Source organism: Bos taurus, chromosome 6 (assembly GCF_002263795.3).
Source record: "Bos taurus isolate L1 Dominette 01449 registration number 42190680 breed Hereford chromosome 6, ARS-UCD2.0, whole genome shotgun sequence".
NCBI lineage: Eukaryota > Metazoa > Chordata > Mammalia > Artiodactyla > Bovidae > Bos > Bos taurus.
The window spans coordinates 57,312,496-57,338,284 of record NC_037333.1 but is presented as its reverse complement, the minus strand read 5'-3'; the positions used below and the strand labels follow the sequence as shown (position 1 = coordinate 57,338,284).

The 25,789-nt window shown below is 40.4% G+C and overlaps 1 protein-coding gene across 11 annotated transcripts in view; it reads right to left on the bottom strand.

Moving 5' to 3' along the window:
* The window catches only part of TBC1D1 (TBC1 domain family member 1), a 226,405-nt gene that overhangs the window by 91,677 nt on the left and 108,939 nt on the right, over window positions 1-25,789 (bottom strand). For all 11 annotated transcript variants that reach the window (XM_005207835.5, XM_059887349.1, XM_005207838.5 and 8 more), the window contains 8 exons: window positions 21,208-21,663; window positions 19,210-19,299; window positions 17,413-17,517; window positions 16,772-16,904; window positions 12,327-12,418; window positions 6,561-6,671; window positions 4,027-4,155; window positions 2,313-2,399 (listed from right to left, as the gene is read on the bottom strand). In XM_005207835.5, coding sequence (XP_005207892.1) covers window positions 2,313-2,399; window positions 4,027-4,155; window positions 6,561-6,671; window positions 12,327-12,418; window positions 16,772-16,904; window positions 17,413-17,517; window positions 19,210-19,299; window positions 21,208-21,663 — 1,203 coding nt within the window. The remainder of the gene's footprint in view (window positions 1-2,312; window positions 2,400-4,026; window positions 4,156-6,560; window positions 6,672-12,326; window positions 12,419-16,771; window positions 16,905-17,412; window positions 17,518-19,209; window positions 19,300-21,207; window positions 21,664-25,789) is intronic.

Genomic DNA, 25,789 nt, shown 5'->3' with positions numbered 1-25,789 from the left:
GGAGACAAAATGCTAGTGTGCAGGACAAACAGGAAACTGCCCAAGCGCAAGTGTGAAGAACATAAATTACAACAAGTAACTGCCCTAAGCAAAGCCAAAACAGTTCTCTTTGCAGAAAACAAAGCTCTTCCCTACTGCCTATAACAGGTCTAGTGAGTGCTGTGTAACCTGTCTGCACTGTTTAAACAAATCAACTTCTTTATCTGGGCCAAGGGTGTTCATACATGTTTAAAACTCTCTGAATTTGAGCTAATGTTTGGATTTAACTGGGTGATCTTGAGTGTTTAAAATTACATCCCACATTATTCTTAGATATGGAAAATCTCTCTCTAGGCACTTATTGACATGATTCAGGGAAAATCACTTAACTTTTTCCTGCACTTCAATTTCCTCATCTGTGAAAGGGTACAGTGAAAATTTATCTCACTGGGTTTCAGGATTAAGCAAGATAATACAACCAAAAGTACTTGTCCACTGTAAAATGTTATGTAAATATAAGTTATTATTTTATTAGGCACTCAGTGAATTTCCTGAGTGAGTCCTCAAACATTTGTTAGGACTCACAACAATATTTTAATATCATAGGCTGTCAGGACGCATACTTTTTCAAAGGAATGAACTATCACCACTCACACTTAGCATTGCATGCCCAGGATGTGGCCAAGGGGGTAATGGTGAGGGGGAAGCGGGGATATATTTTTCTCAAATCAAAAAGTACAAAATAAGAAGTATACCAGCTTGTCCCTACTGAAATTGCTAGAAGGGATGAATAAGTCAACATGAAAAGAGCGAATGCATCGAATGGTGGACTGGAGAATCTAAATTCCATCTGTTCATCTGACCTGTAACTGAATGCCTCTTAAATAAGAGGCATTAAGGATTTTAATTTTTTTATTAAATTTATGTTTATTAAGGAGAGAGGTTAAAAGCACTTAATGTAACAGAAATTAGATTTAAAAAGCTTAACTCCCAATACCTTATGAAATGTTAATCACTCTAACTGTAATGTAAATTTTTCATTCTTTAGGACTCTACAGTTACAAAGATTCTTTAAAGGTTTAAAAATGTGTCTAAGACAATCCACCATGAAAACCTATTCATCTCAATTCTCATTAACATCCCTCCAAATTATGTGAAAGAGTTACCCTTTAGCTTCATATGACACCTGAAAGGTCAATGGATGTTCAAAGAACATAGTGATACCAATTTAGCAGTTTGCCATAAACTTTTTAAAACAACAGAAAATACCAGTATGTATCATACACTGTTTACAGTAAATATTGTTTTGTAAAATTTTAATTTTATGTGTGAGCATGTATGTACGTGTGTTTGTGAACCATTTCACAATGTTGTTATGGTCTAAAAACTTGGAAAGCCACATGCCCAAAGGGGAGCTCAAGGCAACTTTGATTCCTGTGGTAAGGGGCTGGCCTCCACAACAACTCCTCCTCTTCCCATTCCAGGGCACTCTGCCCTCCCCAGCATAAAACCCGAAATCCACTTTGCTGGTGGTTAAAAAGGTGAGCTAACCAGGATTAAGTATGTTTGTGTGTGTGTGTGTGTGTGTGTGTGTGTGTAATTTTATTTTATTTTTAAACTTTACATAATTGTATTAGTTTTGCCAAATATCAATATGAATCCCCCACAGGTATACATGTGTTCCCCATCCTGAACCCTCCTCCCTCCTCCCTCCCCATACCATCCCTCTGGGTTGTCCCAGTGCACTGTTTGTGTGTTTAAAAGGCAAAAAATGAAAACAGCGACATCATAGACACAGGTTTGTTACCAAAAAGAACGGTTGGCTTGCTTATCATCACAAAGCTGTGCTTGGTGGCAGACATGGAAGGGTGAGGCTTATTTACAAAAATCGTGATGCTTAATGATAATCACAGAGTCAGCTAAAGGACACAAGAATTTAAGCTGCATACTTCTCAAAATTCATAAGCTCATGTTTGAGGTTTTCCCAATTTAAATTATTTTTAATGTATTTCATTCAGATTTCATTGGAAAATCTACTAAAGAAAGAAATCCACTGATTGCCTTGTGATTAACTAGATCTCAGTGGCCTGAAATTGTGCGTTTAGCTCTTTGCTATGGCAGAGCCTTCTGCTTCACTAAGCACAACTTGTGTGTCAGAGTAGATCTGCACGACCAGCCTTCCACCTGCATCATGAAGTCTGGAAGCACCAAAAGTTTCATGATGGCAGCTGTGAGGCTTCTCTGGTTCCTTCTGATAGGCCCTGTGTAGAGGAGACGAGCAAGACCCATTTGTTGGTTTCTTCAGGGTGTCATATAAGAAGAAACGTGCTTACTTTGCTGGTGTTACTGAACATGCTAGACACGGAGCTGTCCAGATCCAAACTGGCTGAGTGTTCCTGGAGGCCTCTGGCTTTATTACCCTATGGAAACAAAAGCCGTCAAGTTATGACTCCTGAGGCTTTTGCAAAGACATTTGCTAGAAGCAATCTAGTCTATTTAATAAGCTCAGGAAAAGTACATCTGAGAAATGCTGCTGAGCATATATGTGCATTAAGACAATCAACATTTCTTTTTTTGTTTTTTTAAACCAACCTAAACATTCCAAAGCACCCTGAAGATTAGTCATTTGACAGGAATGATGGGCAGGAGAGGAGACAGTGCATCTAGAAGAAAAGCAAGCGCTGAGTGTGCACACTCAACAACTCTCCTCTTAGTCACACAGCATGGTGAACTGCCAGCCTAGGACACGCAAACCACCATCTCTCCGTTTGGGAGCTCTCAAAGGCAGGCCCACTCCAACTCCAGTTTTGTAAATGAACCGCTTTTAATGATCTGTAAGGATGCTGTATAATTCTCAGAAACATCTTCGCACAAAATAAAATTTAACAAAAAAAGTTTCAATTGGAGTGCTTTGTGAAATAAAAGAGAACCATAAGAAGATACTGAAAGTTCCAGAAAGGTGTGAAACTTTTGAGACATTTGTTAAAGAACTCCCAGATTGGTATATATGTTCTTCCATATGTTTCTTCCTGTAGAGTTCCCAGTCACAAATTTTTTCTGTAAAGTGCCAGATTAGTAACCTCTTAGGCTTTATGGACCATGTGGTATCCATGGCAATGACTCAACTCTGCAGAAAAGTATCCTGAGACAATAGGTAGCTGTGTTGCAATAAAACTTTATTTACAAAAGCAGGAAGTAGGAGACTTTATAGCGGTCCAGTGGTTAAGACTCTGCCCTTACAATGTAGTGGGGCTCAGGTTCGATTCCTGGTTGGGGAACTGCTGCTGCTGCTGCTGCTAAGTCACTTCAGTCGTGTCCGACTCTGTGCGACCCCACAGACAGCAGCCCACCAGGCTTCCCCGTCCTTGGGATTCTCCAGGCAAGAACACTGGAGTGGGTTGCTATTTCCTTCTCCAATGCATGAAAGTGAAAAGTGAAAGTGAAGTCTCTTGGTTGTGTCCGACTCTTCGCAACCCCATGGACTGTATGTAGCCTTCCAGGCTCCTCTGTCCATGGGATTTTCCATGGACAAGGGAAGAGAACTGGAGTGGGGTGCCACTGCCTTCTCTGTTGGGGAACTAAGATCCCCCCCCACCCCACACACACAAAAACAACCAGGAGGTGAATGGCATTTGATCCCCAAGGGCCATGGTTTGCAGATCCTGCTATAAACAGTTCCAGACACATAACAACAGCAGCTAACATAGACAGTTTTTAAACTGTACCTAGTGACGATAGGGAAACTGGAACCCACACCTCAGTGTATCTAACCCATGCTCTTTACAGGGACTGGCCAACAAATAACATTCCTCTGGGAGCCAAAAATTCCAATTGAATATAATACAAAAGAGCAGAGAATTTTTTAACTCTAAGTTATAAACTGAATTTTAAGGGTAGATAACATTTTTCTAACACTGAGAAGACACGAACAAGGCTTTACACTTCTATACTCTATGATGAACACTGATGGAATGAAAGCAAAGAACTAAATTTCATGCTCTCTCAAAAAGGGATTTAACTGAAATTAGGAGGAATTATGTCACTTACCCGAGACAAAATACTTTCTAAAGATTCTGTTAAAGACCTCTTCGCTTTGTTTTTCAGCATATCTAGCCTAAATCGAGTGGCACTTGATGGTAATTCGCTTCCAATATTCTCTGCTGCAATCTGTGACGTCTAAAAAGTGAAACAATTGAAAGTTAAGCCACTTAGGTCTTCCTTCCCTCCTCCTTTCCTTCCTTTTTAAAGGACTGAAAAATTTCTAGGATGCATCTTTTTGATCCTAGGTCATATTCTTTCTGTGACTTCATCTGCTCCTTGGTGACATGACTGCAAGTCTGGGAAATAACTTTGCCTCAAAGAGTTGCACTACCCACTCCAAACAAAACAGGGAAAAGCACTTAGAAACCAATCAGTTCACAAAGAGTTTAGAGCTCAGGCTCTGCAGATGGATCAGAGACATGTCATTCACTAGCTATGGGATTGTGCAAGTTACTTTCTCTGAGCCACAATTTCCTCTTCTGTAAATTGAAACCAACCTCAAGATCTAATCATAGGACTTTGTTATGAGATTAAAACAGGTAAAGCATGTAAAACAATGGGCACAGCTTCCAGTACAAAGGGGACTGTGATTAGCTTTTCAGATTAAAGTAACAGCTTACTTTTGGGGGTGATTCAGAGGGTGAGACAAAAAAAATCTAATCAACTGAAGAATCCATCCTGCCTACAATAATCTCTTCATCCCCCCCAACAGGGTTCTTTTTCCTCTCTCCTATGGTTTCCATCATCTCATCATTCACTGTCCTCTGCAACCCAGTCTCTCCCTTAACTGACCATAACATGAAATGACAACATAAAAGTCTGTCAATCACAAAATCAAATTTAGTCTTACTTATTAGAGCTATGCTTACCAAACAAACAAACAAAATAAATAAATAAAATTCTCTAGATTAAACTGTTTCTTCTATGGATTCTTACCTGAATGCTTCCTGCTAGATGATGATTTTGTTAGAAAAACACACAACCGCATCCTCTATTACTCTAAACACCAACTATCCTTTGTTGTTATATATTTCAAGCATACAGAAAAGTGTGCAGATTAATACCTTAAAAGCCTTCATACCACCCCTAGCTTTGGCTAAGTTAACATTTTGCAGGTGTTGAGAAGAACAATAACGAGCACAGGCTCTGGCATTCACTCAAAAAATTATATATCCTGGGTGAGTGTGTTATTAGTCACAGTTTGGTCCTGTGCAATCATTTACCAAGAATTAGAACCCATCCAGGCTCAAGTCAGTCTCTAGAGCTAAGAGAATTACCCACAAAGAACCCACAGGGGCTTGCATTTGACTCAACACCAGTTTACTCCTAAGAAGTTGAAGACTTGCTTTCAACCAAAGTTTTCACAAAGGAGAAGCAGTTTGAATAATTTTGGTACATAAAGAAAATACTGGCTAAAAGACTGGCAGCATGTAGAAGATCCTTCAGAGACAGAAGAAAAACTACACTGTGGTTTTCTTTTTATAAACCAAGCCATAAAAATCTCTGTATACTTAATTAAATGCTTCTTCTAGTCTCCTCTATGGTCTAAAAAGGTTCTTTTCTATGTCTATCACCATAATTCAAATGTAATCTGAAAATACAATCTTTGGAAAATAGTTCACATTTAGAAAATAACACAGTCCTTGTTTATTTTAAACTAAGCATCTAGAAGTTTCTCCTTTGAAGCTGATGCTGGTTTTTGGATAAGCTTCTTCTTTGGGGCTCCAGAGTGACTTGTACTGCAGTCCCCATACTGCCCATGCCAAGACTGAGGGGTGAACTCTAAGCAAGAACATTTGGAGCCAAGGTTTAAATTCTGAAGCTAGGATGAAGTTCTCAGCTCAGAACCCACCATCCAGGGGTGTCACAGAGTATCCACCAGCAGCCTTGTTCACAATAACCAGCACCTAAAGTTAACTTTGGCATCCATCAAAAGGAGAATGGAGAAACAAACTGCGCTGCTGATGCAATGGAATAAAAAGGAACATACTACTGATTTATGCAACAACAAGGATGAATATAAAAAATATCCTTTTTTTTCCCAACTCCACACCCCCAGTATGCTAAGTAAAACAGAAGCTCTGTATCTGAACAGCATATAAACCAGGCTAATACTGTATGCGATTTATCAGTAGTGCTATCTTACATCCACACTGCATTTTTAGTAGAAAGAATTTCCAGGCACTGTATGTAATTGTGAAAGAAGCTGTACAATGTCACCCTCATTTTATCAGGGAGAAAGGTGAGATGACAGGCCTGGATCCTTGCAGCTCAAGGAGCTCATTCAGGTTGCAGCATTCACTCAATGCCCTACTCTAGTCCCGTGTCAGAAGACCACTCTGCCGCCACCACGATGACACAGACAGAAACTCACCTCACCTTTTACAAGCACTGTCTAGGCATTTCCAAATTTTCCCTACATGTGTAACAAGTGAAAATAAATTGCAGAGAGGAAAAGAGGTTTCAAAGCTTCAGAAAATCCCCAAGACTGTTCTACAGAGTGTCCTGGTGAAATCAGACAAAGAGAAAAAATGCCATACCTGTTTTATCTCCCCAATATGGATGTGAACTTTTTGCTTCTCTTCATATAAACATCTCAGGAAAGAAATAATCAATTCATTCTCTCGTTGCTCATTTCTTGGTCTCAATTTCTTAAGGTTAAAAAAAAGAGAATATTTTACATTAATTTTTAATTGTCACCAAGACTGCTAAACCATTCATTTGAAAATGCTAGCTTCCACCATCGACCAGTGCTTTTACCCAATCATCTCACTAGGGGGCACCAATGATCCTAAAAGTGAAGATAATTTTTAAAAAGAAACAATGAAGCCAGTGGGCCAGATTTGGCTTCTGACCTCTGATGTCCTTCTACCTAAAACAAACATTTCACATCAGATAGAGGCATAGTTAAAATATTTAATAAATACTCTTAAAAACATCAGAAAAGGACAAGAGCCATGATGCCTGCACATTTATAAACTCTTACGCTTAGGGAAGTAGAAAGGAAAATAGCAACTGATGCAGGGTCATGGCTCCTTTCACATATCAAACATGTTCATCAGGAAGCATTTTCTGGGAGCCCCAAAAGGCATACACTTGCACACAAAATTTCATGGCACAGACTCAACTTTTTTTTTCTCGTATTTTAAAAATTCTTTGCACTCCTTTTATTTTTCGGGCAAGGTAGTGGCAAAACACACTGACCTAGAAATCAGGTCATGTAGGTTCAAGGTGCTGCCCGGAAAAGGGATCAAAGGAAACTCATTTAAGCTCAGCCTCTCTGTCTGTTCAAATGAAGATTATGCATGCAATACACTCCAAGGTCTCCTCCAGCTCCCAGACTCTTTGGACTTGAAACACCAGAGTTCGTGTTTAGAAGACCATCTAATTTAATGTATTCAATTATTTTCCCTGAATATGAAGCATACAAAACTGAATTACTCCGGAGATACACAAAGCCTGCAGTTTATAAACTTTTATATATATATAATGACAGTTTTCCACTGCCCTGCCTCTTCTCTCTCCCTACCCCAACCCTCTAGCTTGCCCTTTAAAACCAAGTCTGGGTGTATAATAAGCAGATCAACTACACAAGCATCTGAGGCTGAATCAAGGCTGTTCTGAGCAGCCCAGCTAACTAAGGAACAAGTTTACCTGTGTCATAGACTCGAAAGAGAGCAGAGGTAACACCTAACCCAGACCTTCTAACATTCCCTCCCTTAAATGCAAAGATCATTTTAAATAAGCTGTTCCTGCCACTCAAGGAAATGGTAGTAAATGATCAGAAGAATTAACCCTGAAGTAAACTACAGACTTCAGTTACCATGTCAATACTGGCTCAATTGTCATAAAGGTACCACTCTAAGACAAGTCATTAATAGGAAAAACTGGCTTGAGGAGGGGGAAGGGGCATGAGAAGTTTTATGGGAACTCTCTGTATTTCCACCCACTTTTTCTGTAAAACTACTCTAAAAAATAAGTCTATTTAAAAAAAAAAAACTGCAAGAAAGAGAAGCAGACGGGAATTACGAAGCCTCTGAGCAGCTACTCGAGAGCTGACCCATTCTTTCTTTTCCTAATCTTCAGTGAAACTTTTGGGCACTCTCACAAGAAAATCTGTATTTTCCTTGGAGAAAATTCTTCACAATTAATTATTTCCAATATCAAAATAGCCGAAGAATGCAGCAGTAAGAGAGGAGCATTATTAGTACACCCTCTTTTCCTCAATATATACATGAAAGAAACTACTGGAATGGACAGAAAATGAGACTAAATTGAGCACAGTGTACTCCCACAGCTGCTGGTCTATGCAAGACACAGGCCAGCGAGACACCGCACCACGGAGCTCATGAAACACCACGGGGGAAAGACACTAAGGCTGAGAAGATCGTGTCTGTGGTGTCACACAAGGTCAAGAAATAAACGCTTCCTTACAATAACTGAAACGTGACTACGGGCTACCCTTCCATTGAGTGAAGTCCCTTGAATGCCTCCCAGGGAACTTCACCATTCTCCAAAGGGGAAAATCATTATGTCCTGTAGGTGACTTAATCTCATAAACATTCATGAGTCCGAGAGACAGGTCTAAGGAAACTAATGGGGAATCAAGTTGGATAATATCGCTTTGCAGTCAAAATTAACTTGCTTATTCAAAGTTAACCTATGGTCAGGTCAAGAATCAGGATGCCGGTTACCTGGGGCAGGACCAAGGTGGGGCTCTGAGGCTGGAAATGCTCTATTTCCTAACCTGTGTGTTGCTGCAAGGTGTATTCATCTTATAAAAATTCACTGAAATACAGTCAAAATTTTATAATAAAGTTGTTAAATATATTTACTATATATAATAACTATAAACCTTTAAAACTGATATACTATATATTATATATTATGTATAATATGTAATTATATAGCATATATAATTATATATTGTATGTAATAACTATAAACCTTTAAAAACTGAGGTATAATTATATACAACATATAATTATATATAATATATATTACTTATATATATATGCATTATGTATGTAATATCTATAAACCTTTAAAAACTGTGAATCACTACATTGTACACCTGAAACTCAAGTACTATTATACATCAACTATACCTCAAAGAAAATTTATTTCATTGACCTACACACCACTGATTTGTATGCTTTTCTATCATTAGTTAATTTTTTAAGAAAGAACAATACAAAACAATTGCCTGTTAAAAGTAACAAAGCCAATTTTGTTATATGTTTTTAACCTCCTTTCTATGAGGCGTGGGGCTATAAACCAGTTATAAAAGCAATATGAGAGTCAGTTTCCAACACTGTCTACGAATACCAGCATGCTGAGAAGGTCTATGGTCTTCTGAGGAGTCTACTTAAAATGCTTAGTTGGACAACAACATCTTTTTAAAAAATTATAATGAAATCTTATACAAATAATTTTAAAACTGTGGAAAAATCCACCTAAGTCCCTATATATTCTGTTCAAGAGGGGGAAAAAAGCTCCTCTAGCTATTAATCTTTAACTTGTAAAGTCATGTCATGTTATTTAATTCATTATCAGCATTTATTGAGTATACATCTATTTGGTTTACCTACTCAGTTGAGTATTAAGTCATTCCTTGAAATACACTCAATCAGATGAAGAGAATTTGACATCTGAGACATTTTCTTTACTAGCCCTATTCAGCTTGAAAGCAACTTCTCCCCAGGACAACCGATGTGGACTCAGCACAGCCGGCCAGCACAAGGACAGAGCCAGATCCTGCCAGCAGGGAGGCTTCTCACATGTCCACTTAGACGTGTTTGGAAACTGTACATTTCAAAAAGGTCATAAATAAAAAAAAGTGGCTCTGCAGTGTCATGAGTTCTCTTAGAGAAGGGTTAGCACATCCACATGCCCATCTGGCACCAAGGCCTCCTCTCAGAGCTCAGAGTCAAAGCCAGCTTGTTGGCAGCAGTGATAAACCTCAGCATCATTTGCATAGTAATTAATTTATTTTCCTTTATGGTTCCACTTGGGTTGCACTTTTATTTCCCCATGAAACATTTACTTACAAAAACAATGAATATGTAAGCTTTGTGCTTAGTTGCTCAGTCGTGTCCAACTCTTTGCGACCCTGTGGACTATAGCCCACCAGGCTCCTCCCTGCCCATAGAGATTCTCCAAGCAAGAACACTGGAGTGGGTTGCCATGACTTCCTCCACGGGATCTTCTCAATCCAGGGATTGAATCCAGGTCTCCCACACTGCAGGCAGATTCTTTACCATCTGAGCCACCGGGGAAGCCCAGTGTATGCTTTAAGTACAATTATTTCAATAGTAATTACATTTGTTTTATAAAGACTTGCCCTTGGAGAATTCCTCAGAAACAACTTTTCTCCAGAAAAAACTGAAAGGAAAAATATTAACCATTCTATTTATAAGAGGTCTCATGACACTGCAAAGCCACTTTTTCCTTATGATCCATTCAAAATGCATGATTTTCAAATGCATTAGCAGGCACTACTACCTAAAAAGAAACTAGTGACTTGGTTTATATAATATTTTATATAAAACAAAAACAGTCATTGAGGAAATAACAAGACTATCAATAAGCCATCAGAAGACGAGATCCATGTGAAGTGTGTATTATTCAAAGAAGAGTTACACCTACAAGGGTGAAGGACAAACTACAAGCTGGTTATGCAAAGCCAATGAACAATATGACTTCTTTTTGGTCTTTAATCAAAAATTACAGAACCTGCTACAACAACACATAGGGATCCCAGTATATTAACTAAATGAATTTTTTGAAGCAAACTTCTGTCCCTAATTTTCTCTAAAGTCTCTTTGTTATAATATATTGGAGTGTCTCTAACTCACATGCATCAAAGAGAACCTCAGAACCACATCTATCAGGAACCTGTCACTGCTGCAGAACAATAGCTGGGGTGTTACCTTCCCTGATTCACCACACTGTTTGGGGGAAAGTTACACAGTGCTGTCTAAATGAAAAAGAAAGCAAAGTCACATTAGGGAAGGAATGAATCCTCTATGCTTGCTAAAGAGACTTGATGGCACTACAACAAAGTAAGCCAGCAAAAAGGCCCCAGCTCCCATCACAAATGCATTATCAATCAGAAGCAAATTGTCCATCTATTTAAGAATTCTAAGTACCAATCACATTAAGTCTGTCTGAGAATACTGTGTACTTAGAACTCTAAAGATTCTTTAAGAAAATTAAGTAGTGCCTCGATTCAGAAGAACACAAGAAAATTTAAGAACAACTGATAATTGTGAAAATAACATTCTAAGCTATTTATAAAATTCAAACTCTTTCTAATTTTACTGCAGAAGACCAAGGAAAGGAGAACTGAGAACATGTGATTAAAAAGAAAAAGACAATTCTTTAATTTCTCACTCTTAACAGAAAACAGATCATGGGTCCTGTCTGTAGCCTTTTCCCCAGTGAGGAGGAAGAAAAAACTGACAACCTAGACTTAATGGCCTTCTTGCTTTGTTTGAAGACCCCTCTATGTGCAAAGCCCCCGCCACTCTCCTCACAAGACACTTAGGCTTTGTTCTGCTGTGATCGCCTCCCGAGAAAAAGTGCCAGGAAACCACAGAAAACGTCCCTTTGCAAAAGCAGACATGACATTTTTGATGAGCTCATCAAAGATTCATAATGAACGGACTACAGGCAGACCAGCACACAGAGCGTGGTCTCCCTGAGATACATGCATCTAAATGCAAGGATGAGAGCGAGTTTCCAGGGTTAAAGCAGGAAACCAATGAGCTTGGGTTTTGTCCTATATTTTGTTTTTATGTTTAGATTTGATATACTATATAGTGTAGGCAACATTTAAATGTATTTTCAAAACTGAAAAAAAAAAGAGCGAGGAGGGAAACTTATGTTCAAGTTCATGTACAAAATGTTATATCCTTAAGATTCCCACACTGAGGTCTGAAATCCTGAGTGGAACGGAGCTGGCATAAGTCTCTGGGGAAAGCAGTGCTCAGGGACCAAAGTCCAGGGTCCTCTGTATCCCAGGCTGAGGCTCATTCTACTTTATAATTTCCTTCCTCTCATTCCTTAAGAGAGCACTCCCCTGGGTTAGTAGTTTTCACACAAAAGCCAAGTTCTCACAGGAGTCTGCAATACTGACCTTGCCCTTGTCCCGAGACTGTTAATGCTCAAACCAAGAGGAACTCAGGCCCACTTCCTCAGGGCTCCAACAGGTCTGCTTTGCTATTTTTTATGATAACATTCCACAGAGAAGATGCCTTTTTCCGCCCCACCCCCTTTCTGGAAATTAAAAACCAGTACTGTACCTGAACCTCCTCAAAAATAGTTGCTTGCTCCTGATTAGTTAATGTTGTCAGGTGCTTCTGGAGTTCTAGTTTGGTTTTGGAAGAATTCATTCCTATTAAGAAAAAAGAGAGACCTGAGAACACACTCCGTAACAGTCAGGAGGTAGAGTTAACACCTTCCATTCCCACTCCCTCTCTTACATGCCTTCCCTCCCTCTCTAGGCATCGGAGGTCTTATGGAAATTCTAATCAATAACAATGTCAGTGATGAGGACACTGACAACAAGTAACAGTTTTTGACTGAGCCCTCATGTGCTAGACGCCCACTTAAATGTCAGGTGTGTATCATTTCATTTTATACTAGAACCACCTGACGAAGAGGGCTTGGTTAGCCCCATTTTACAGTTTAAGAAAACTGAGACCCAGAGAGCTCACAAGACTCCGGAAGTCCAACACACTGGACTCTACCTCAGCCTCGTGTGGCTCCAAATCATTTTTCTTTCTACCACTACTCCATGTTAAAATATCGCACACAACTGGAACACTGTCCTCAGAAAATGATAAAACCTCATGAGTGTTTATATGTAAACTAGACAATCTCCCCTGGAGAAGGAAATGGCAACCCACTCCTCTCCTCAAGCAGGGAACTTGGTGGGCTACAGCCTATGGGGTTGCAAAGAGTCAGATACGACTGAGCGACTTCACTTTCACTTCACTGTCCCTATCCACTCGCCAGCCCATTTCCTCCTGAGGGTGAGCCGCTGGGCCAGGCTCTAGGCCAGATTTATCCTCATAATGAGGATGGCCAGACGCGCATCTCAGAAATCAAGAACAGGGACTTGGAAATCAGGCTTCTGTTTTACAGATGAGTTTGCCAAGGTCCAGAGAAGCCAGGCAACTGACAGGTCAGGAGGCCAATTAGCAGCCAAGCCTGTCTGTCCCAGAGCCAGCACTCCCTGCTTTCCCTGCCACAGAAGGCAGGGGCCCCACCCTTCTCAGCAAGCAGTGGCGAGGCCACTGCCCCAGCTCAAACCACTGCAGCTTCTAGAAGTCCTTCCAGAGGTACTCCCCCACCACCTTTTTTTTGGCCAAGAAAACCCTAAACGGCCACCATAAAAATAAAAGCCAGTATTTTTTTTAATGACTGCTGTGCCACTTTATGGAACACTGCACAATCTCATCTAACCCTCAGCATAATCCTGAAAGTGGGCACTATATACAGTAATCCCAAGGTCCATAGGTGAAGAAACTGAGGCACAATCAAGTCAAATACTTTGTCCAGTGTCATCATCTACGTAAGGGACAGAGTGAGTATCTGACCCACATTGATCTGCCTCCAGAGACCACTCCAGAACACTCCACTGCCTCCCTTAATCCACACACAGTCAAGTCACCTGACCCCGGTGACTTCAATACCAAAGTGAACTGCTCAGTGAAATAAGTCAGGCAGAAAAAGACAAGTACGGCAGATTTTCACTTATATGTGGAATCTAAAACACAAATATAACAAGACACAAATAGACTCACAAAGAACAAGCTAGTGGCCGTAGGGCAGAAGGGAAGGGCAAAATAAGTGAAGGGGACTAAGATGTACCAGCGGATTAAACTACCCGTTATAATATAAATAAGTCACAGGGATGTGATGTATGGCAAACGGAATGCAGTCAATAATGTTATGATGACACTGTGTGGTACAGAAGATACAAAAATACTGAATCACCACGTTGCACACAGACACTAATAATATTGGAAGTCAACTATTCTTCAATTTAAAAGAGAGAAGTGATTAAAGGTGCAGAAAGGACAGCTCGATTTGTCAGAGCACAGTTTATTCAGCTACTCCTCTGGCAAGCTGTCAGGTCACACCAGCCAGGGAAACAGCGATGCCTTCACTGCACTAACTCCTTACAGGCTGAATCGAAACACTGTTTACAGTTATGAGCAAAATTAGCACTCAGAAGTCATTAAATAAAAATCCTCCCTGCATCTGGATGTCAATGATACCGTCCAAGCATCCTCTCGCGGACACATCTGTACTGTTTGATGAAACATTCACATACGGAGAAAAACCTCAAGAAGAGTTAGGCTCATTACACATACTTCTAACAACCTCAGGTGAAATCATACAATACAGTCCACTCTTCATATTCAGCAGGTATGCAGAGATCCGTAGACAGGTCTATCCTCGCCTTCAGGAGCTCTCAATTCATTAAGTCCTTTCTGCCCCATCTCAAATCAAAGCTGATCCTCCAGCCTCCACGCCTACTCTCCACTGTGCACCCTCCGTGGGGCTTCTCAACACTTTCAGCCGCTCCTGGGGGTTTCTGCAGCAAGAAGGCAGCATTCCCCACGTGATGCCAAAGGTTTTACAGGAGAGAAGGGCAGCAAGTCAGTCTGCCTTCATGCTGGCCGCCAGAAAAGGCTCTTATTAAAGGGAGCACTGATGAATAGTTTTGCTTTGCCGAAGGCAAATTTACTTGGAGAGCAAAAGGAAACCTCAGTTCAACTTTTTCTTTTTAGTGAAAGTGTAATTTATGCCAGAATTCCCAAAATGTTCCTCTAAACTTTAAAATAAGCAAAATGCTATATAAATACTAGCAGTTGTAGAGAGTCCAAACACAGAATCTGTACAGCTGCCCCTCTTATGTGTTTTAAGTGTCCAATGGCACCCACAAGTACAGTCTATTTATTCTACTTTATGGATTCCAGAGCATATTAACTACATCAGTTGATTAAGGAAACAGTCTTTAAGTCTTTCTTTTTGTGGCCATGTCATTCATTGTTCCTCTCCACTGTTTATGATGTTCTTGGCCAGATCATAACTTCCTATTAGAACCACTGTTATGGGTACATACAATGAGCTTTAATAAACGATTTCATTCTCCTTGGGGATTCCCTGGTAGCTCAGATGGTAAAGAATCTGCCTGCAATGCGGGAGAACTGGGTTGGATCCCTGGGTAGGGATGCAATCTAGCAAAATATAAGAACCTGAAACTAACTATCCATAAAATAATCAGCATCTCCCTTACTAAGGACGGCTGTAATAATGTGCCATCGATGCTTTAGAAGTGCTTCCCATCACGTAGGCAAAACTTACCCTCCCCAGTCTTCTAATTGTGCTAGTTAATGGATGTTTTTACATTAGCATAGCTTTCTGCTTTGCTTGGATCTTATCCAGTAAAAAGATGAATTAAATAATCACTCTGAAACTACAGCAGCAAAATCCCTACCATAATTAAACTTTTCAGGTATAGCTCTCTGAAAGCTAAGCCAGACCAAAGAAAGATTTGTCAAGTGGAACTCTGGAACCCTTCCAGCTCCTGCAGGTCAGAATCTGCTTTATCTTCAAGGCCGAAGTCACTGCAGGCTTCTTAACAAGCTCATAGGGGACACTGCCGTCATCGTTTACCTTATCTCACAACCACTAAGGAAAGAACTAGTGATGCCCTCAGATGGGATCTCTTGTTAAAGCACAACTTTCCTTGTTCCCAGATATATTTTGTATCATGTCAGCAAAGAGGAACAACTAGGAAAACATGATTGACAATGTTAATCATTTTGATCCATTTTAAACAGCACTGGAATGCCAGCAAGTGAACCTTGAAGACCTTAAGATCACGTCAATTTGTCTTTAAAAAGGGAAATCAGATACCACTTCACATCCATCAGGATGGTTATCATCCCCAAGCCCCAGAAAGTCGGTTTGCTTATCCCTCAAATGTGCAGTAATCCCTTTTCCTTCCACAAAGTGGTGAGGATTAAATGGATGATAATACATGTTAAAGAAAACAGTACAGTGCCAGGCATATCTTAAGCATGGAAATCATAACATTTATTGCAGTTTCTCCCCAAGCCAAATTCCTAGAAAAACTTGGAGCAATACTTCCTGTGCTCTTTCTCACTGGCTCCTCAACTGCAACCTGCCCTCTGGCCATTCCTCACCATTAAAACTGCTCTGGAAGAAGCTATCATTGACCTTGTAACGGACTCTTTGCGTGTCCAACTCTGCAACCCCACAGAATGCAGCTCACCAGGCTCCTCTGTCCATGGGATTTCCCAGGCAAGAATACTAGAGCAGGTTCCCATTTCCTTCTCCAGGGGATCTTTCCTACCCAGGGATCAAACCTGGGTTTCCTGCATTGCAGGAGAGCTGCAGTGAGCCACCAGGGAAGCCATGCAATCGGCTCACTCAGTGGTAATTCTTACCTCTCATCTTACTAGATCCCTCCTTGGCAGCCAACTGAACACTCACCCCACCATGATTAACAGCGCAACTCGTCTTGTGCCCTCTGTTCCCCTAACTCTTCCACCCTCCTCCGGGCCCCTCGAGGGGAGATGGTAGCACCTGATATACAGAGGACATCCATCCATGACCCCTGTAACTAACATTGGCCTCCGTGGGACACAACCTTCCAACGAATTTGCCCAGGACCCTGAACTGCCCACCCCACCCCGCCCCGGCTCACCCTCGATCCGCTCGCAGAGCTTGTGCAGGCCCTGCAGGGGGCAGCCCTCACACAGCTGGGCTGGCGCCTTGGCTGTCTGCTGCACAGCAGCCACCGTGAAGGCCTGCTTCAAGGTCATCATGATCTCATCCACCTGATCAGAGACGACAGAGAGCAGAAAGTCCATTTAAAATGATCTGGCAGAGATTTCAGGACTCTGTGGAAAGACCCAGTACTTAAGATTCTTCTGGACTGTTAGTCACAGGTTAATGGATAATAATCATTAAGAACCACTAGGATTATACATAGTCTAGAAACACTACAAATGCTCAAGGCTTTTCAAGGAGATAAGGTAAAAACTAGATGCAAATTAAATACTGAACGAAAACCAACTCTTCTGATCAAAAGTCCAAAATGACTTTTGAAAGATGCTAAAGCAGAGGGTGAAAGTGAGCAGGCCTTTAAGCATGATGAACATTGAAAATGTGCACCCAAGTAAGTCTCAAGTGTATATTAACTGGTTATTAAATAGTCACAAAAGTATAATGAAAACCAAGTAATTTGTCAGTGAAGCCACATAGTTTTGCTATGTAAAGAAATCAGTGAGGCTGACATCCCCTGTAGACGAGATTTCAAGGTAAGAAGAGCCCCTTCTCACTTACCAGAGCTTCATTTGTGCACTGAAACACGTAACAGACGAAATGAAAGCCTCCACCTCCGGAAGACTCACGGCAGATGAACCCAAAGTGGTCCACATGTCTAATACCCTGTGGAAGGCAGGGAAAGAGCAAGAATGGTAAGCTGTACCCAGAGGAGGCACCACTGCCACACGCGCAGCTGAAGACTCACACAGCACGGTTTTAAAGGACACTGTGAAATTACTGTTTTCCAGATGTTTTAAATATCTAAAAACATCTTTCAAATATGAAGTTCTACTAAAATGTTACTACTCTGACTATTCCTACAAGCAGGATCTGAAAACCAGAGCTTTTATCCTCATTTTAGTAGTGAGAGGAAGTGGAGAAAAGCTGACACAGAAAAATGAGAACTTTTCTTGAGTATTAAGGAAAAAGTAAATGAGAGATTAACAAAGAAACACAACTGTACACATACACAAGCAAACACACGTAGACACAAAAATTAAAGGAAAGGATTTAAAATATTTGTACTCCTAAAATAACAAACAAGTAAATCCTGAAGTAAACTGGTAGGAGGAATGAGTCAAAAGTTATACACATAACGAACAGAGGTACTTTCAAACATAAGATATTAAGGCCAAAGCTGTATCAGTTTCCTAAGAGCTCTTTTTAATAAATATTAATATGTATACTTGTTTTGAAAGTATCAGCTAAGAACCACCTTAATACAGATAAGATAGCACCTCCTAAAAGCACCAGCATGCAGAGTGTTGACAGCTTGAAGGGCAGGTGATCATGTAAACTTGTAAACATCCTTTAGGAATTAACAAAATTACCATATGAAAAAGCAAATATTTAATATTACCATTTCAAGAGAAATACAAGCAAATCAAGATAAAATGTCTATGGAGAATCTCACTTTCAGGTCAAATATTTCCCAATAAACGAGCAATCACTGACACATCCTGGCACTGCCATCAATGTTCTCCAACAGCAAGTTAAGCATGTGCAAGAGGTTACTCCAAAGGAGAATATGATTTGGAAAAAACATTTTATTTGTAAATGGTTCTCTAGTCGATCTTATGCATGAACGTCATTTTCACCTTTGGGGGGAAAATTCCCTATTGAATCATTACATAGATCACATTATAAATCAACAATGAGAGTTTCATTATATCTTACTAATTTTGAGAAAATGAAAATGAGAAAATGATTTCAGACTTTTTAAAACTACCCAAATAGTAACACATTTTTGCTAGGAAGATTCTGAGTAAAAAGTTGTCATAGCTCATTATAACTGACAGATTCCCCAAATCTCTCTATGAAACACACCCAGGAGATTTTCAGGAAAGAACTCAAGTAGACACTGTACTCTAAGGAAAAATCCTCAAAGGTAGTCATTATTTATTATATTTTAAGGAAGAAGAAATAATGATCCTGGTATCTCAAAAGTCATGAATTTTTAGAAAGTAAAAATAAGTATTTAAAAAAATACATTAGTGTGTATGAATGTATATATAAATATGCATACAGACGCACATACACCTGGAAACCATGACTGTGGACCATTACTACCAATGACTGGGAAAAAAGGAAAAGGAGACCTTCTTTCTCCAGTTAAGTTATGGTCACTAAAAGCAAAAATTTTAATTTCAAAATTATATTTTGCCTTAATATACAAAAGGAAATGCAAGATCACAAACCCAGCACTTAGAAAGCATACATCTTGTAACCTTAGCTACTTCGGTTGAATGACAGACAGTAAAATAATTCATTAAAAAAATGCAACTGCAGTTGAGCTGATAACCCACGTCCATTTACCTGAGAGCAAAAGGATATCTCCTTAAAATTTTTCTGCAACGCTATTTTTTTGGTGTCAGGACTGATGAGGTAAACTTCAGATTGACCAATCTTAAAGACAAAGAAAGAAAGAAACTAGCTTTGCATGAACACTGAATTCAGATTTATTACACACACTTTCTCATTTCATGACCTAGGGAAATAAAGAATCAATGGCTCAAGCTCCTACTGAGCAGGGACCATATCATGTAGAAGACCACTTCCAGGTCACACTCTATTCTACAGGCTTCGGGTAGGAGACAACCATCAGTGTGTTCACCTTCATCAGGCAGCAGTCTTGAGGTGAGAGGACCAAATATCTCAAAGTTAGTCACGAAGCCTCAGGTTCCCACAGCTCCCCTTTGTAAGAAAGAGAGGTTTCTGCATAAGTGAATCTCCAAGGATAGAGGAGCTTCTCTTTTAAAATTTCCAGGACACTTTCTAATGATCAGAAAAGTCTTCTTAAATTATTGTTTAAAATCTACCAATTGTTGAGTACATACTGTGTTAGGTACTCACTCCTGCTTACCTGACTTCCTAAAAAAGCTAACAGTGCGAGCACAAACTAACATTGTCTTACAGACGAGGGTCAGCCTAACAGATCTCCGTTAGAGCAGAGGACTGTGTCGCAATAACCATAGTTAACTGTGCAGCTTCCCTCCCTCCCCTGCTGCTCCCTGAACCCAGGATGCTCCTCTAGCTGGCCACAATGACACTTCTGCTCAGTGACTATCACTGCCTTCAGAAAGCCCTGATTCCCCAGAAGCCCTCACAGCATCCTTTGCAGCATTTATCACAATTTTAGTGAGACAATTACTCATACAATCAGTTGTCAGTCTCTCACTGGAATCTAAATTTCACGTGGGCAGAGATCATGCCTGTCCTGTTCATTGTTGTATTTCTAGCATGTTGCAAGTGACCCTGTGGATAGCATTTACACAATAAGTACTTGAAAATAAATGCACTAAGCAGCTTTCCCAATGATAACAAGAGGTTTTGGTGGTTTTTTTTTTTTTTTTTTTAAATACAGATCACACATTACAACACCAGTCTGACTGCCAACGTAGCACTCTTTTCAGTATATTAGGTCAACCATGAAAAGAGGAAGAAATCGGCCCTCTGACACTCCATCTTGATTTCAAACCTGTATATCTACACAGCCAGCTTCCTCATCACTTGGCCCTGAGTTAGGCACGGAAATGTTACCTTGCTCTCTCCCTAAACTCTCAGTCAGCCTTAGGCCAAAGAAGAGACAGAGGAGGCTGAGAACAATCTGTTTCCCATATTGCAGAGGCCAGCTCACTAGGGAGCCAGCTGAGTCCCATCAGCTCAGACCCAGAGGACTCCCAGGACAGCAACCTTTCCAGAACAGCTGGGATCAGCCTGGAACCCAGGAGCCTCAACAGCCAGGGACAGCCTCCTGTCCATGCCTTTTCTGGCATTTGGCTCACTGTCAGTTTATCAAATTATTTCTAGAAAAGAGTAAGCAACTGGCTAAACTAATACTGTAGTTTGGGTATCAATTTCAAATATCATGTTATCCCCAATTACCCAGGTAACAAAGTGTAAGTAGTTTTACAAATTAATAAAAATAATAAAGAAGGGGTATTTTCCAAAAAATTTTGCTGAAATATATTACTTGAAATAAGTTAAAAAAAAAAACAAAAAACCTTCTGGAGCCTCTTTTACACACATTAATTGATCCACATTGAAAAGATGTCTTCACCACCACATGGGAGGCAGATAAAAATCATACAGGATGTAAGATAGATTCTGTTTGTTACCCCCTGATGATTCCCAAGGCTAATAGGGACTAAATAAGGATTCTATCCTGACAAAAGAATTATTCAGAATCAAAATATACGGATTCACACATAAATCCAAAAGCAATTCACAGATAATCTTTGTTCGACTAAGCAGATTTTCTTTTGAACACAAAGGCCAGATTGGGGATGTGCAGGAGGCTTGATAATATTTTACCGTGAAGAGCATAGTTCGATTTTCCTCAATATCTGTCGGCTGCACAATATTGTGTCCACTAATCAGGTGGTTCTCGATGTCGCTCTCCTCAAAAGAGCTGAAGAAACTACTACTCCGCAGGCCTGCATCCTGAAACTCCTTTCGGAAAGCCAAGGAGCGCAGCCCGGGCTGCGAGAAGGACTTGCGCATCGGCCGCGGGCCCCGCTCCCCATCCCCCGGTGGCTGCAGTGCAGACCGGGACTGATCCGAGGAGAAGCCACCGCTCACGTGACTGAAGCCTTCGATGCACTCATCGATCAGGGCGGGTGGAGCCTTCCTGTGCGCCACGGCCACGCGGCCGCAGAACAGCACCTCGAACTTCTTGGCGAATGTGTCATCGAACTCCGAAGGGCAGCGGAGCTCCTCCTGGCGGGCGATCTTCCCAGCCTGCCGGATGGAACTGATGATCTCAGGCACCTGCCGGGAAAGGAAGGAATGTCATTTGGAACCTGCTGTGGTTGGGCTTCCCTGGTAGCTTAGCTGGAAAAGAATCCGCCAGTAATGCAGGAGACCCGGTTCCATCCCTGGGTTGGAAAGATCCCCTGGAGAAGGGAATGGCTACCCACTCCAGTATTCTTGCCTGGAGAATCCCTTGGACAGAGGAGCCTGGTAGGCTACACACATACGTGGGGTAGCAAAGAGTCGGACAGGACTGAGTGACTAAGCCCAGCACAGCACAGTGGTTGGGATGCACAGGGCCTGCGACCACAGGAGCCACGTCATGCTCCCCACATCCATGCACTGCATATTTCATCACACGGGGCCAAAGGAGAAACCCACAGAGGTCCGGACCAGGAGAGGGAAAGGCACAACCTTCACAGAGAAGAGAAGGAGAGCAGTATTTATTAAGCATCCCTTAACATGCCAGGGATATGCTAGGGGATTCATGTGCCTGCAAGCTTAAGTAATAAGTCCACAGACACAGCAAGTTAAATCCAGGCTGGTCCCCCCACTCCAGAGCCAAAGGTCTTCTCCGAGAAGCTGTCACTCTCCCTTCAAAAGGTCTGTCACCAAAACAGTATGCAGTTATTCTAGATTGCATGGCAGTACGTCTTGGCAGCGCATCAAGTCTTCTAAATAAATGACAGGATGAGGATAACGAGACTGAAATTACCTTACACAACCTTTCTTCTAATCATAACATCATTATTTTCTCTAATGACAACTGACAGTTTATTCCTCAGTTTTATATTCCCTAATAGCTGAACAGTATTGACTACATAGCTCGGAGGTTTTAATCGAGGAATCAGCAACCCATGACAGTATCATTATCAAGGCAACACAGTGCGGCTTCTTCCCACTGAGCTTCTAAAGCCTTCGGCTCCTAATGCAGTCGTGGTCAAGAGAATGAACAAGAGCCTCATGTAGTATCGTCAGCCTGACTGCCATACCCTCTCGTCATTAGCTTCCGACAAGATCCTTCAAAGAAGCCAGAAAGAGAGGAGTCTTCCACAGAATGAATAAGCACGTGTCTGATCATCTGGAAGACGTACAGCCACAGCACTAACACAAGACAGGCGTGAATGCATTTTCATAAGGAAGGGCCTAGCTTTTGATATGACCTATTAAATAACACCCAAAGCCATTTTTTCCTTTTCCCTTTCTAAGAAAATCCAATTGAACACCCAATACCCATAGACCCATTTCTTTTTAATAACATTACAGAAGGAAAAGAAAACCAAACCCTTTTCAATTTAGGTCAAAGATCAATACATACAGTAAAGGGAGGTGGTTTCAGTAGATCTGAAAAAACTTATATTCTGTGTTCACAACATAATCCCCAAAGACCCAACTCAAAAGACTTTTCTCTGTGATTTCATATCATGCACACCTTAAAGACAAGCTCTGCTGAAAAGATTAAGATATATCCTTTCAAGGTACTTTATCATACAAAAAGTCAAAACATCTTTAGACATATTTTATATTTTAAAAAATTAATTCCTGAAGCATAAGACCTAATGACACTGAGGAAGCCAGAATTTCAACGTCAAGCATCCACATGCACTGAGTATTGCACAGCTTGGGCTGTGGCTCATTCCTCTATGTACAAATAATTACACATCTTGCAAAGGACTAAAAGTTATTCATAAATATAAAAGACAGGACAGAAAGAAAGAAGTAGAAAGTCTAAATTTCATTCACACATTTGCCAAACAGTCACGACAGGACCTTGGCAAAAACAGCCTCAGTTTTTCTCTCTTGGTGGGGGCCGGGGGGGAATTCTTAAAAGATTTTTCAGGTAAAAGTTGTTTCTGTGAGCATAAAGAATAATGACTTTTACAAAAAAGAAAAACAGTTCATGCAAATAAAAGATGCTTTTCTAAGCAAATGGGTAAAATTTTTTATCAGGAGTCATGTGAATCCTCCTAATTACTAACCCCACTCTCTGAACAGGAAATTCAAAGCTTACTCAGTCTTTTGAGGCTTCTTAAAATACCGGACATTTCTGTATGCTGGGTCTTCCCACTGCATCGGAATGAGTAACGGTGTCTTTCATTACATATCAAAGGGGAGAGAAAATGTGTGAAGTCATATGAATTTATGGTGACTCGGTAATAAAGTACAAACACAAGCAAGACACAAATTAGAGAACTTGCTTTTTCCGTCTCTTCACAATGTCAGAAGAGGCTAAAGAGTACATGGGTCCTAGGCAGACAGAGTTGTGCTGTGGTCCTTTTCCCAGCCACCAATCTTTTTCCTATCCTTTAATCAGAATCTTCAAAAGATAATGCTTTAGTCAAAAACCAGTGCCTCCCTCTCCCTGAGCTGGTAAGCTGTGTGAATATGGGTATAAAGGAGATAACTGGGCTTAGAAAAATCTCAGGGATCCTGACAAGATACAGCGATTTCAAAATATTTGAAGGCATATTACCAAACACAGTTTCAACAATAAATTGTAAACAGTTTAAAATCCAACATTTTAAAAACATTTCTGTAAGTCATTCAGGTATACTAAGAGACTAAATAAAAAATGAGCTCCACTTATGTCTGAAATGAAGTGAAGTGAAAGTCAGTCTCTAACTCTTTGGACCCCATGGACTATACAGTCCTTGGAATTCTCTAGGCCAGAATACTGGAGTGGGCAGCCTTTCCCTTCTCCAGGGGATCTTCCCACACCAGGTATCAAACCCAGGTGTCCTGCATTGCAGGCAGATTCTTTACCAGCTGAGCCACAAGGGAAGCCCCCATTTATGTCTAATTTTGCAAAACTTTGATAGTTTAGTTCTCTTTACCAGAACAGACCTGGGTACTGCTTTTTGAAAAATGAAGGCATATGACAAACCCACAGCTAATGTCATACACAACAGTGAAAAGCTCAAAGTATTCACTCTAAGATCAGGAACAAGATAAGGATACCCACTTTCACCACTTTCATTCAACATAGTTTTAGAAGTCCTAGCCAAAGCAAGCAAAGAAAAAGAAAATAAAAAGGAATCCAAACTGGAAAATAAGAAAACTGTCACTGTTTGCAGATGACATAATACCATACATAGAAAATCCTAAAGATGCTACTAGAAAACTACTAGAGCTCACTAATGCTCTAGTAGAAATCCATAAAGTTTCAGGTTACAAAGTTAATACACAGAAATCTGTTGCATCTCTATACACTAACAACAAAATATCAGAAAAAGAAACTAAGGAAACAATTCCATTTACCATTGAATCAAAAAAAAAAAATACAATACTGAAAAATAAACATACCTAAGGTGGCAAAAAACCTGTACTCCATAAACTTTAAGACACTGATGAAAGAAACTGAAGACAATGCAGACAGATGGAAAGATATACTGTTATTGGACTGGAAGAATCAATATACTTAAAATGATTATACTACCCAAGGCAATCTACAGATGCAATTCAATCCCTATCAAACTACTAATGATATTTTTCACAGAAGTAGAATAATTATATATATAATCATATTAATACATATACATATATATATATATAATGGAATACCACTCAGCCAGAAAAAAGAATTAAAGTTTACTATTTGCAGTAACATGGATGGACTTGGAGGGCATTATGCTAAGTGAAAGAAAACAGAGAAATCACCTATATGTGTGTGGTATCAATTTTATGTGAAGTTTAATAAAATGGGGATTCTCTGGTGGCTCAGTTGGTAAAGAATCCTGCAACGCAGGAGACTGGGTTCAATCCCTGGGTGGGGAAGATCCCCTGGAGGAGGGCATAGCAACCCACTCCAGTATTCTTGCCTGGAGAATCCCATGGACAGAGGAGTCTGGCAGGCTGTGTCCATGGGGTCGCAAGAGTCAGACACGACTGGGCACACACACACAGAATACAACAAACTAGTAAATATTAAAAAAAAAAAAAAAAACAAGTAGATACACAGATACAGAGAACAAACTAGCGGTTACCAGTGAGGAGTGGGGAAAGGAGTAATAAAGGTAGGAGAGAAAGGGCGTAAGATGGACTCAAGAATGTACTGTACTGTACAACACAGGGGATATAGCCAACATTTTGTAATAACTGTAAATGGAAAGTAGTCTTTTAAAATTGCATAATTTTTAAAAAAATG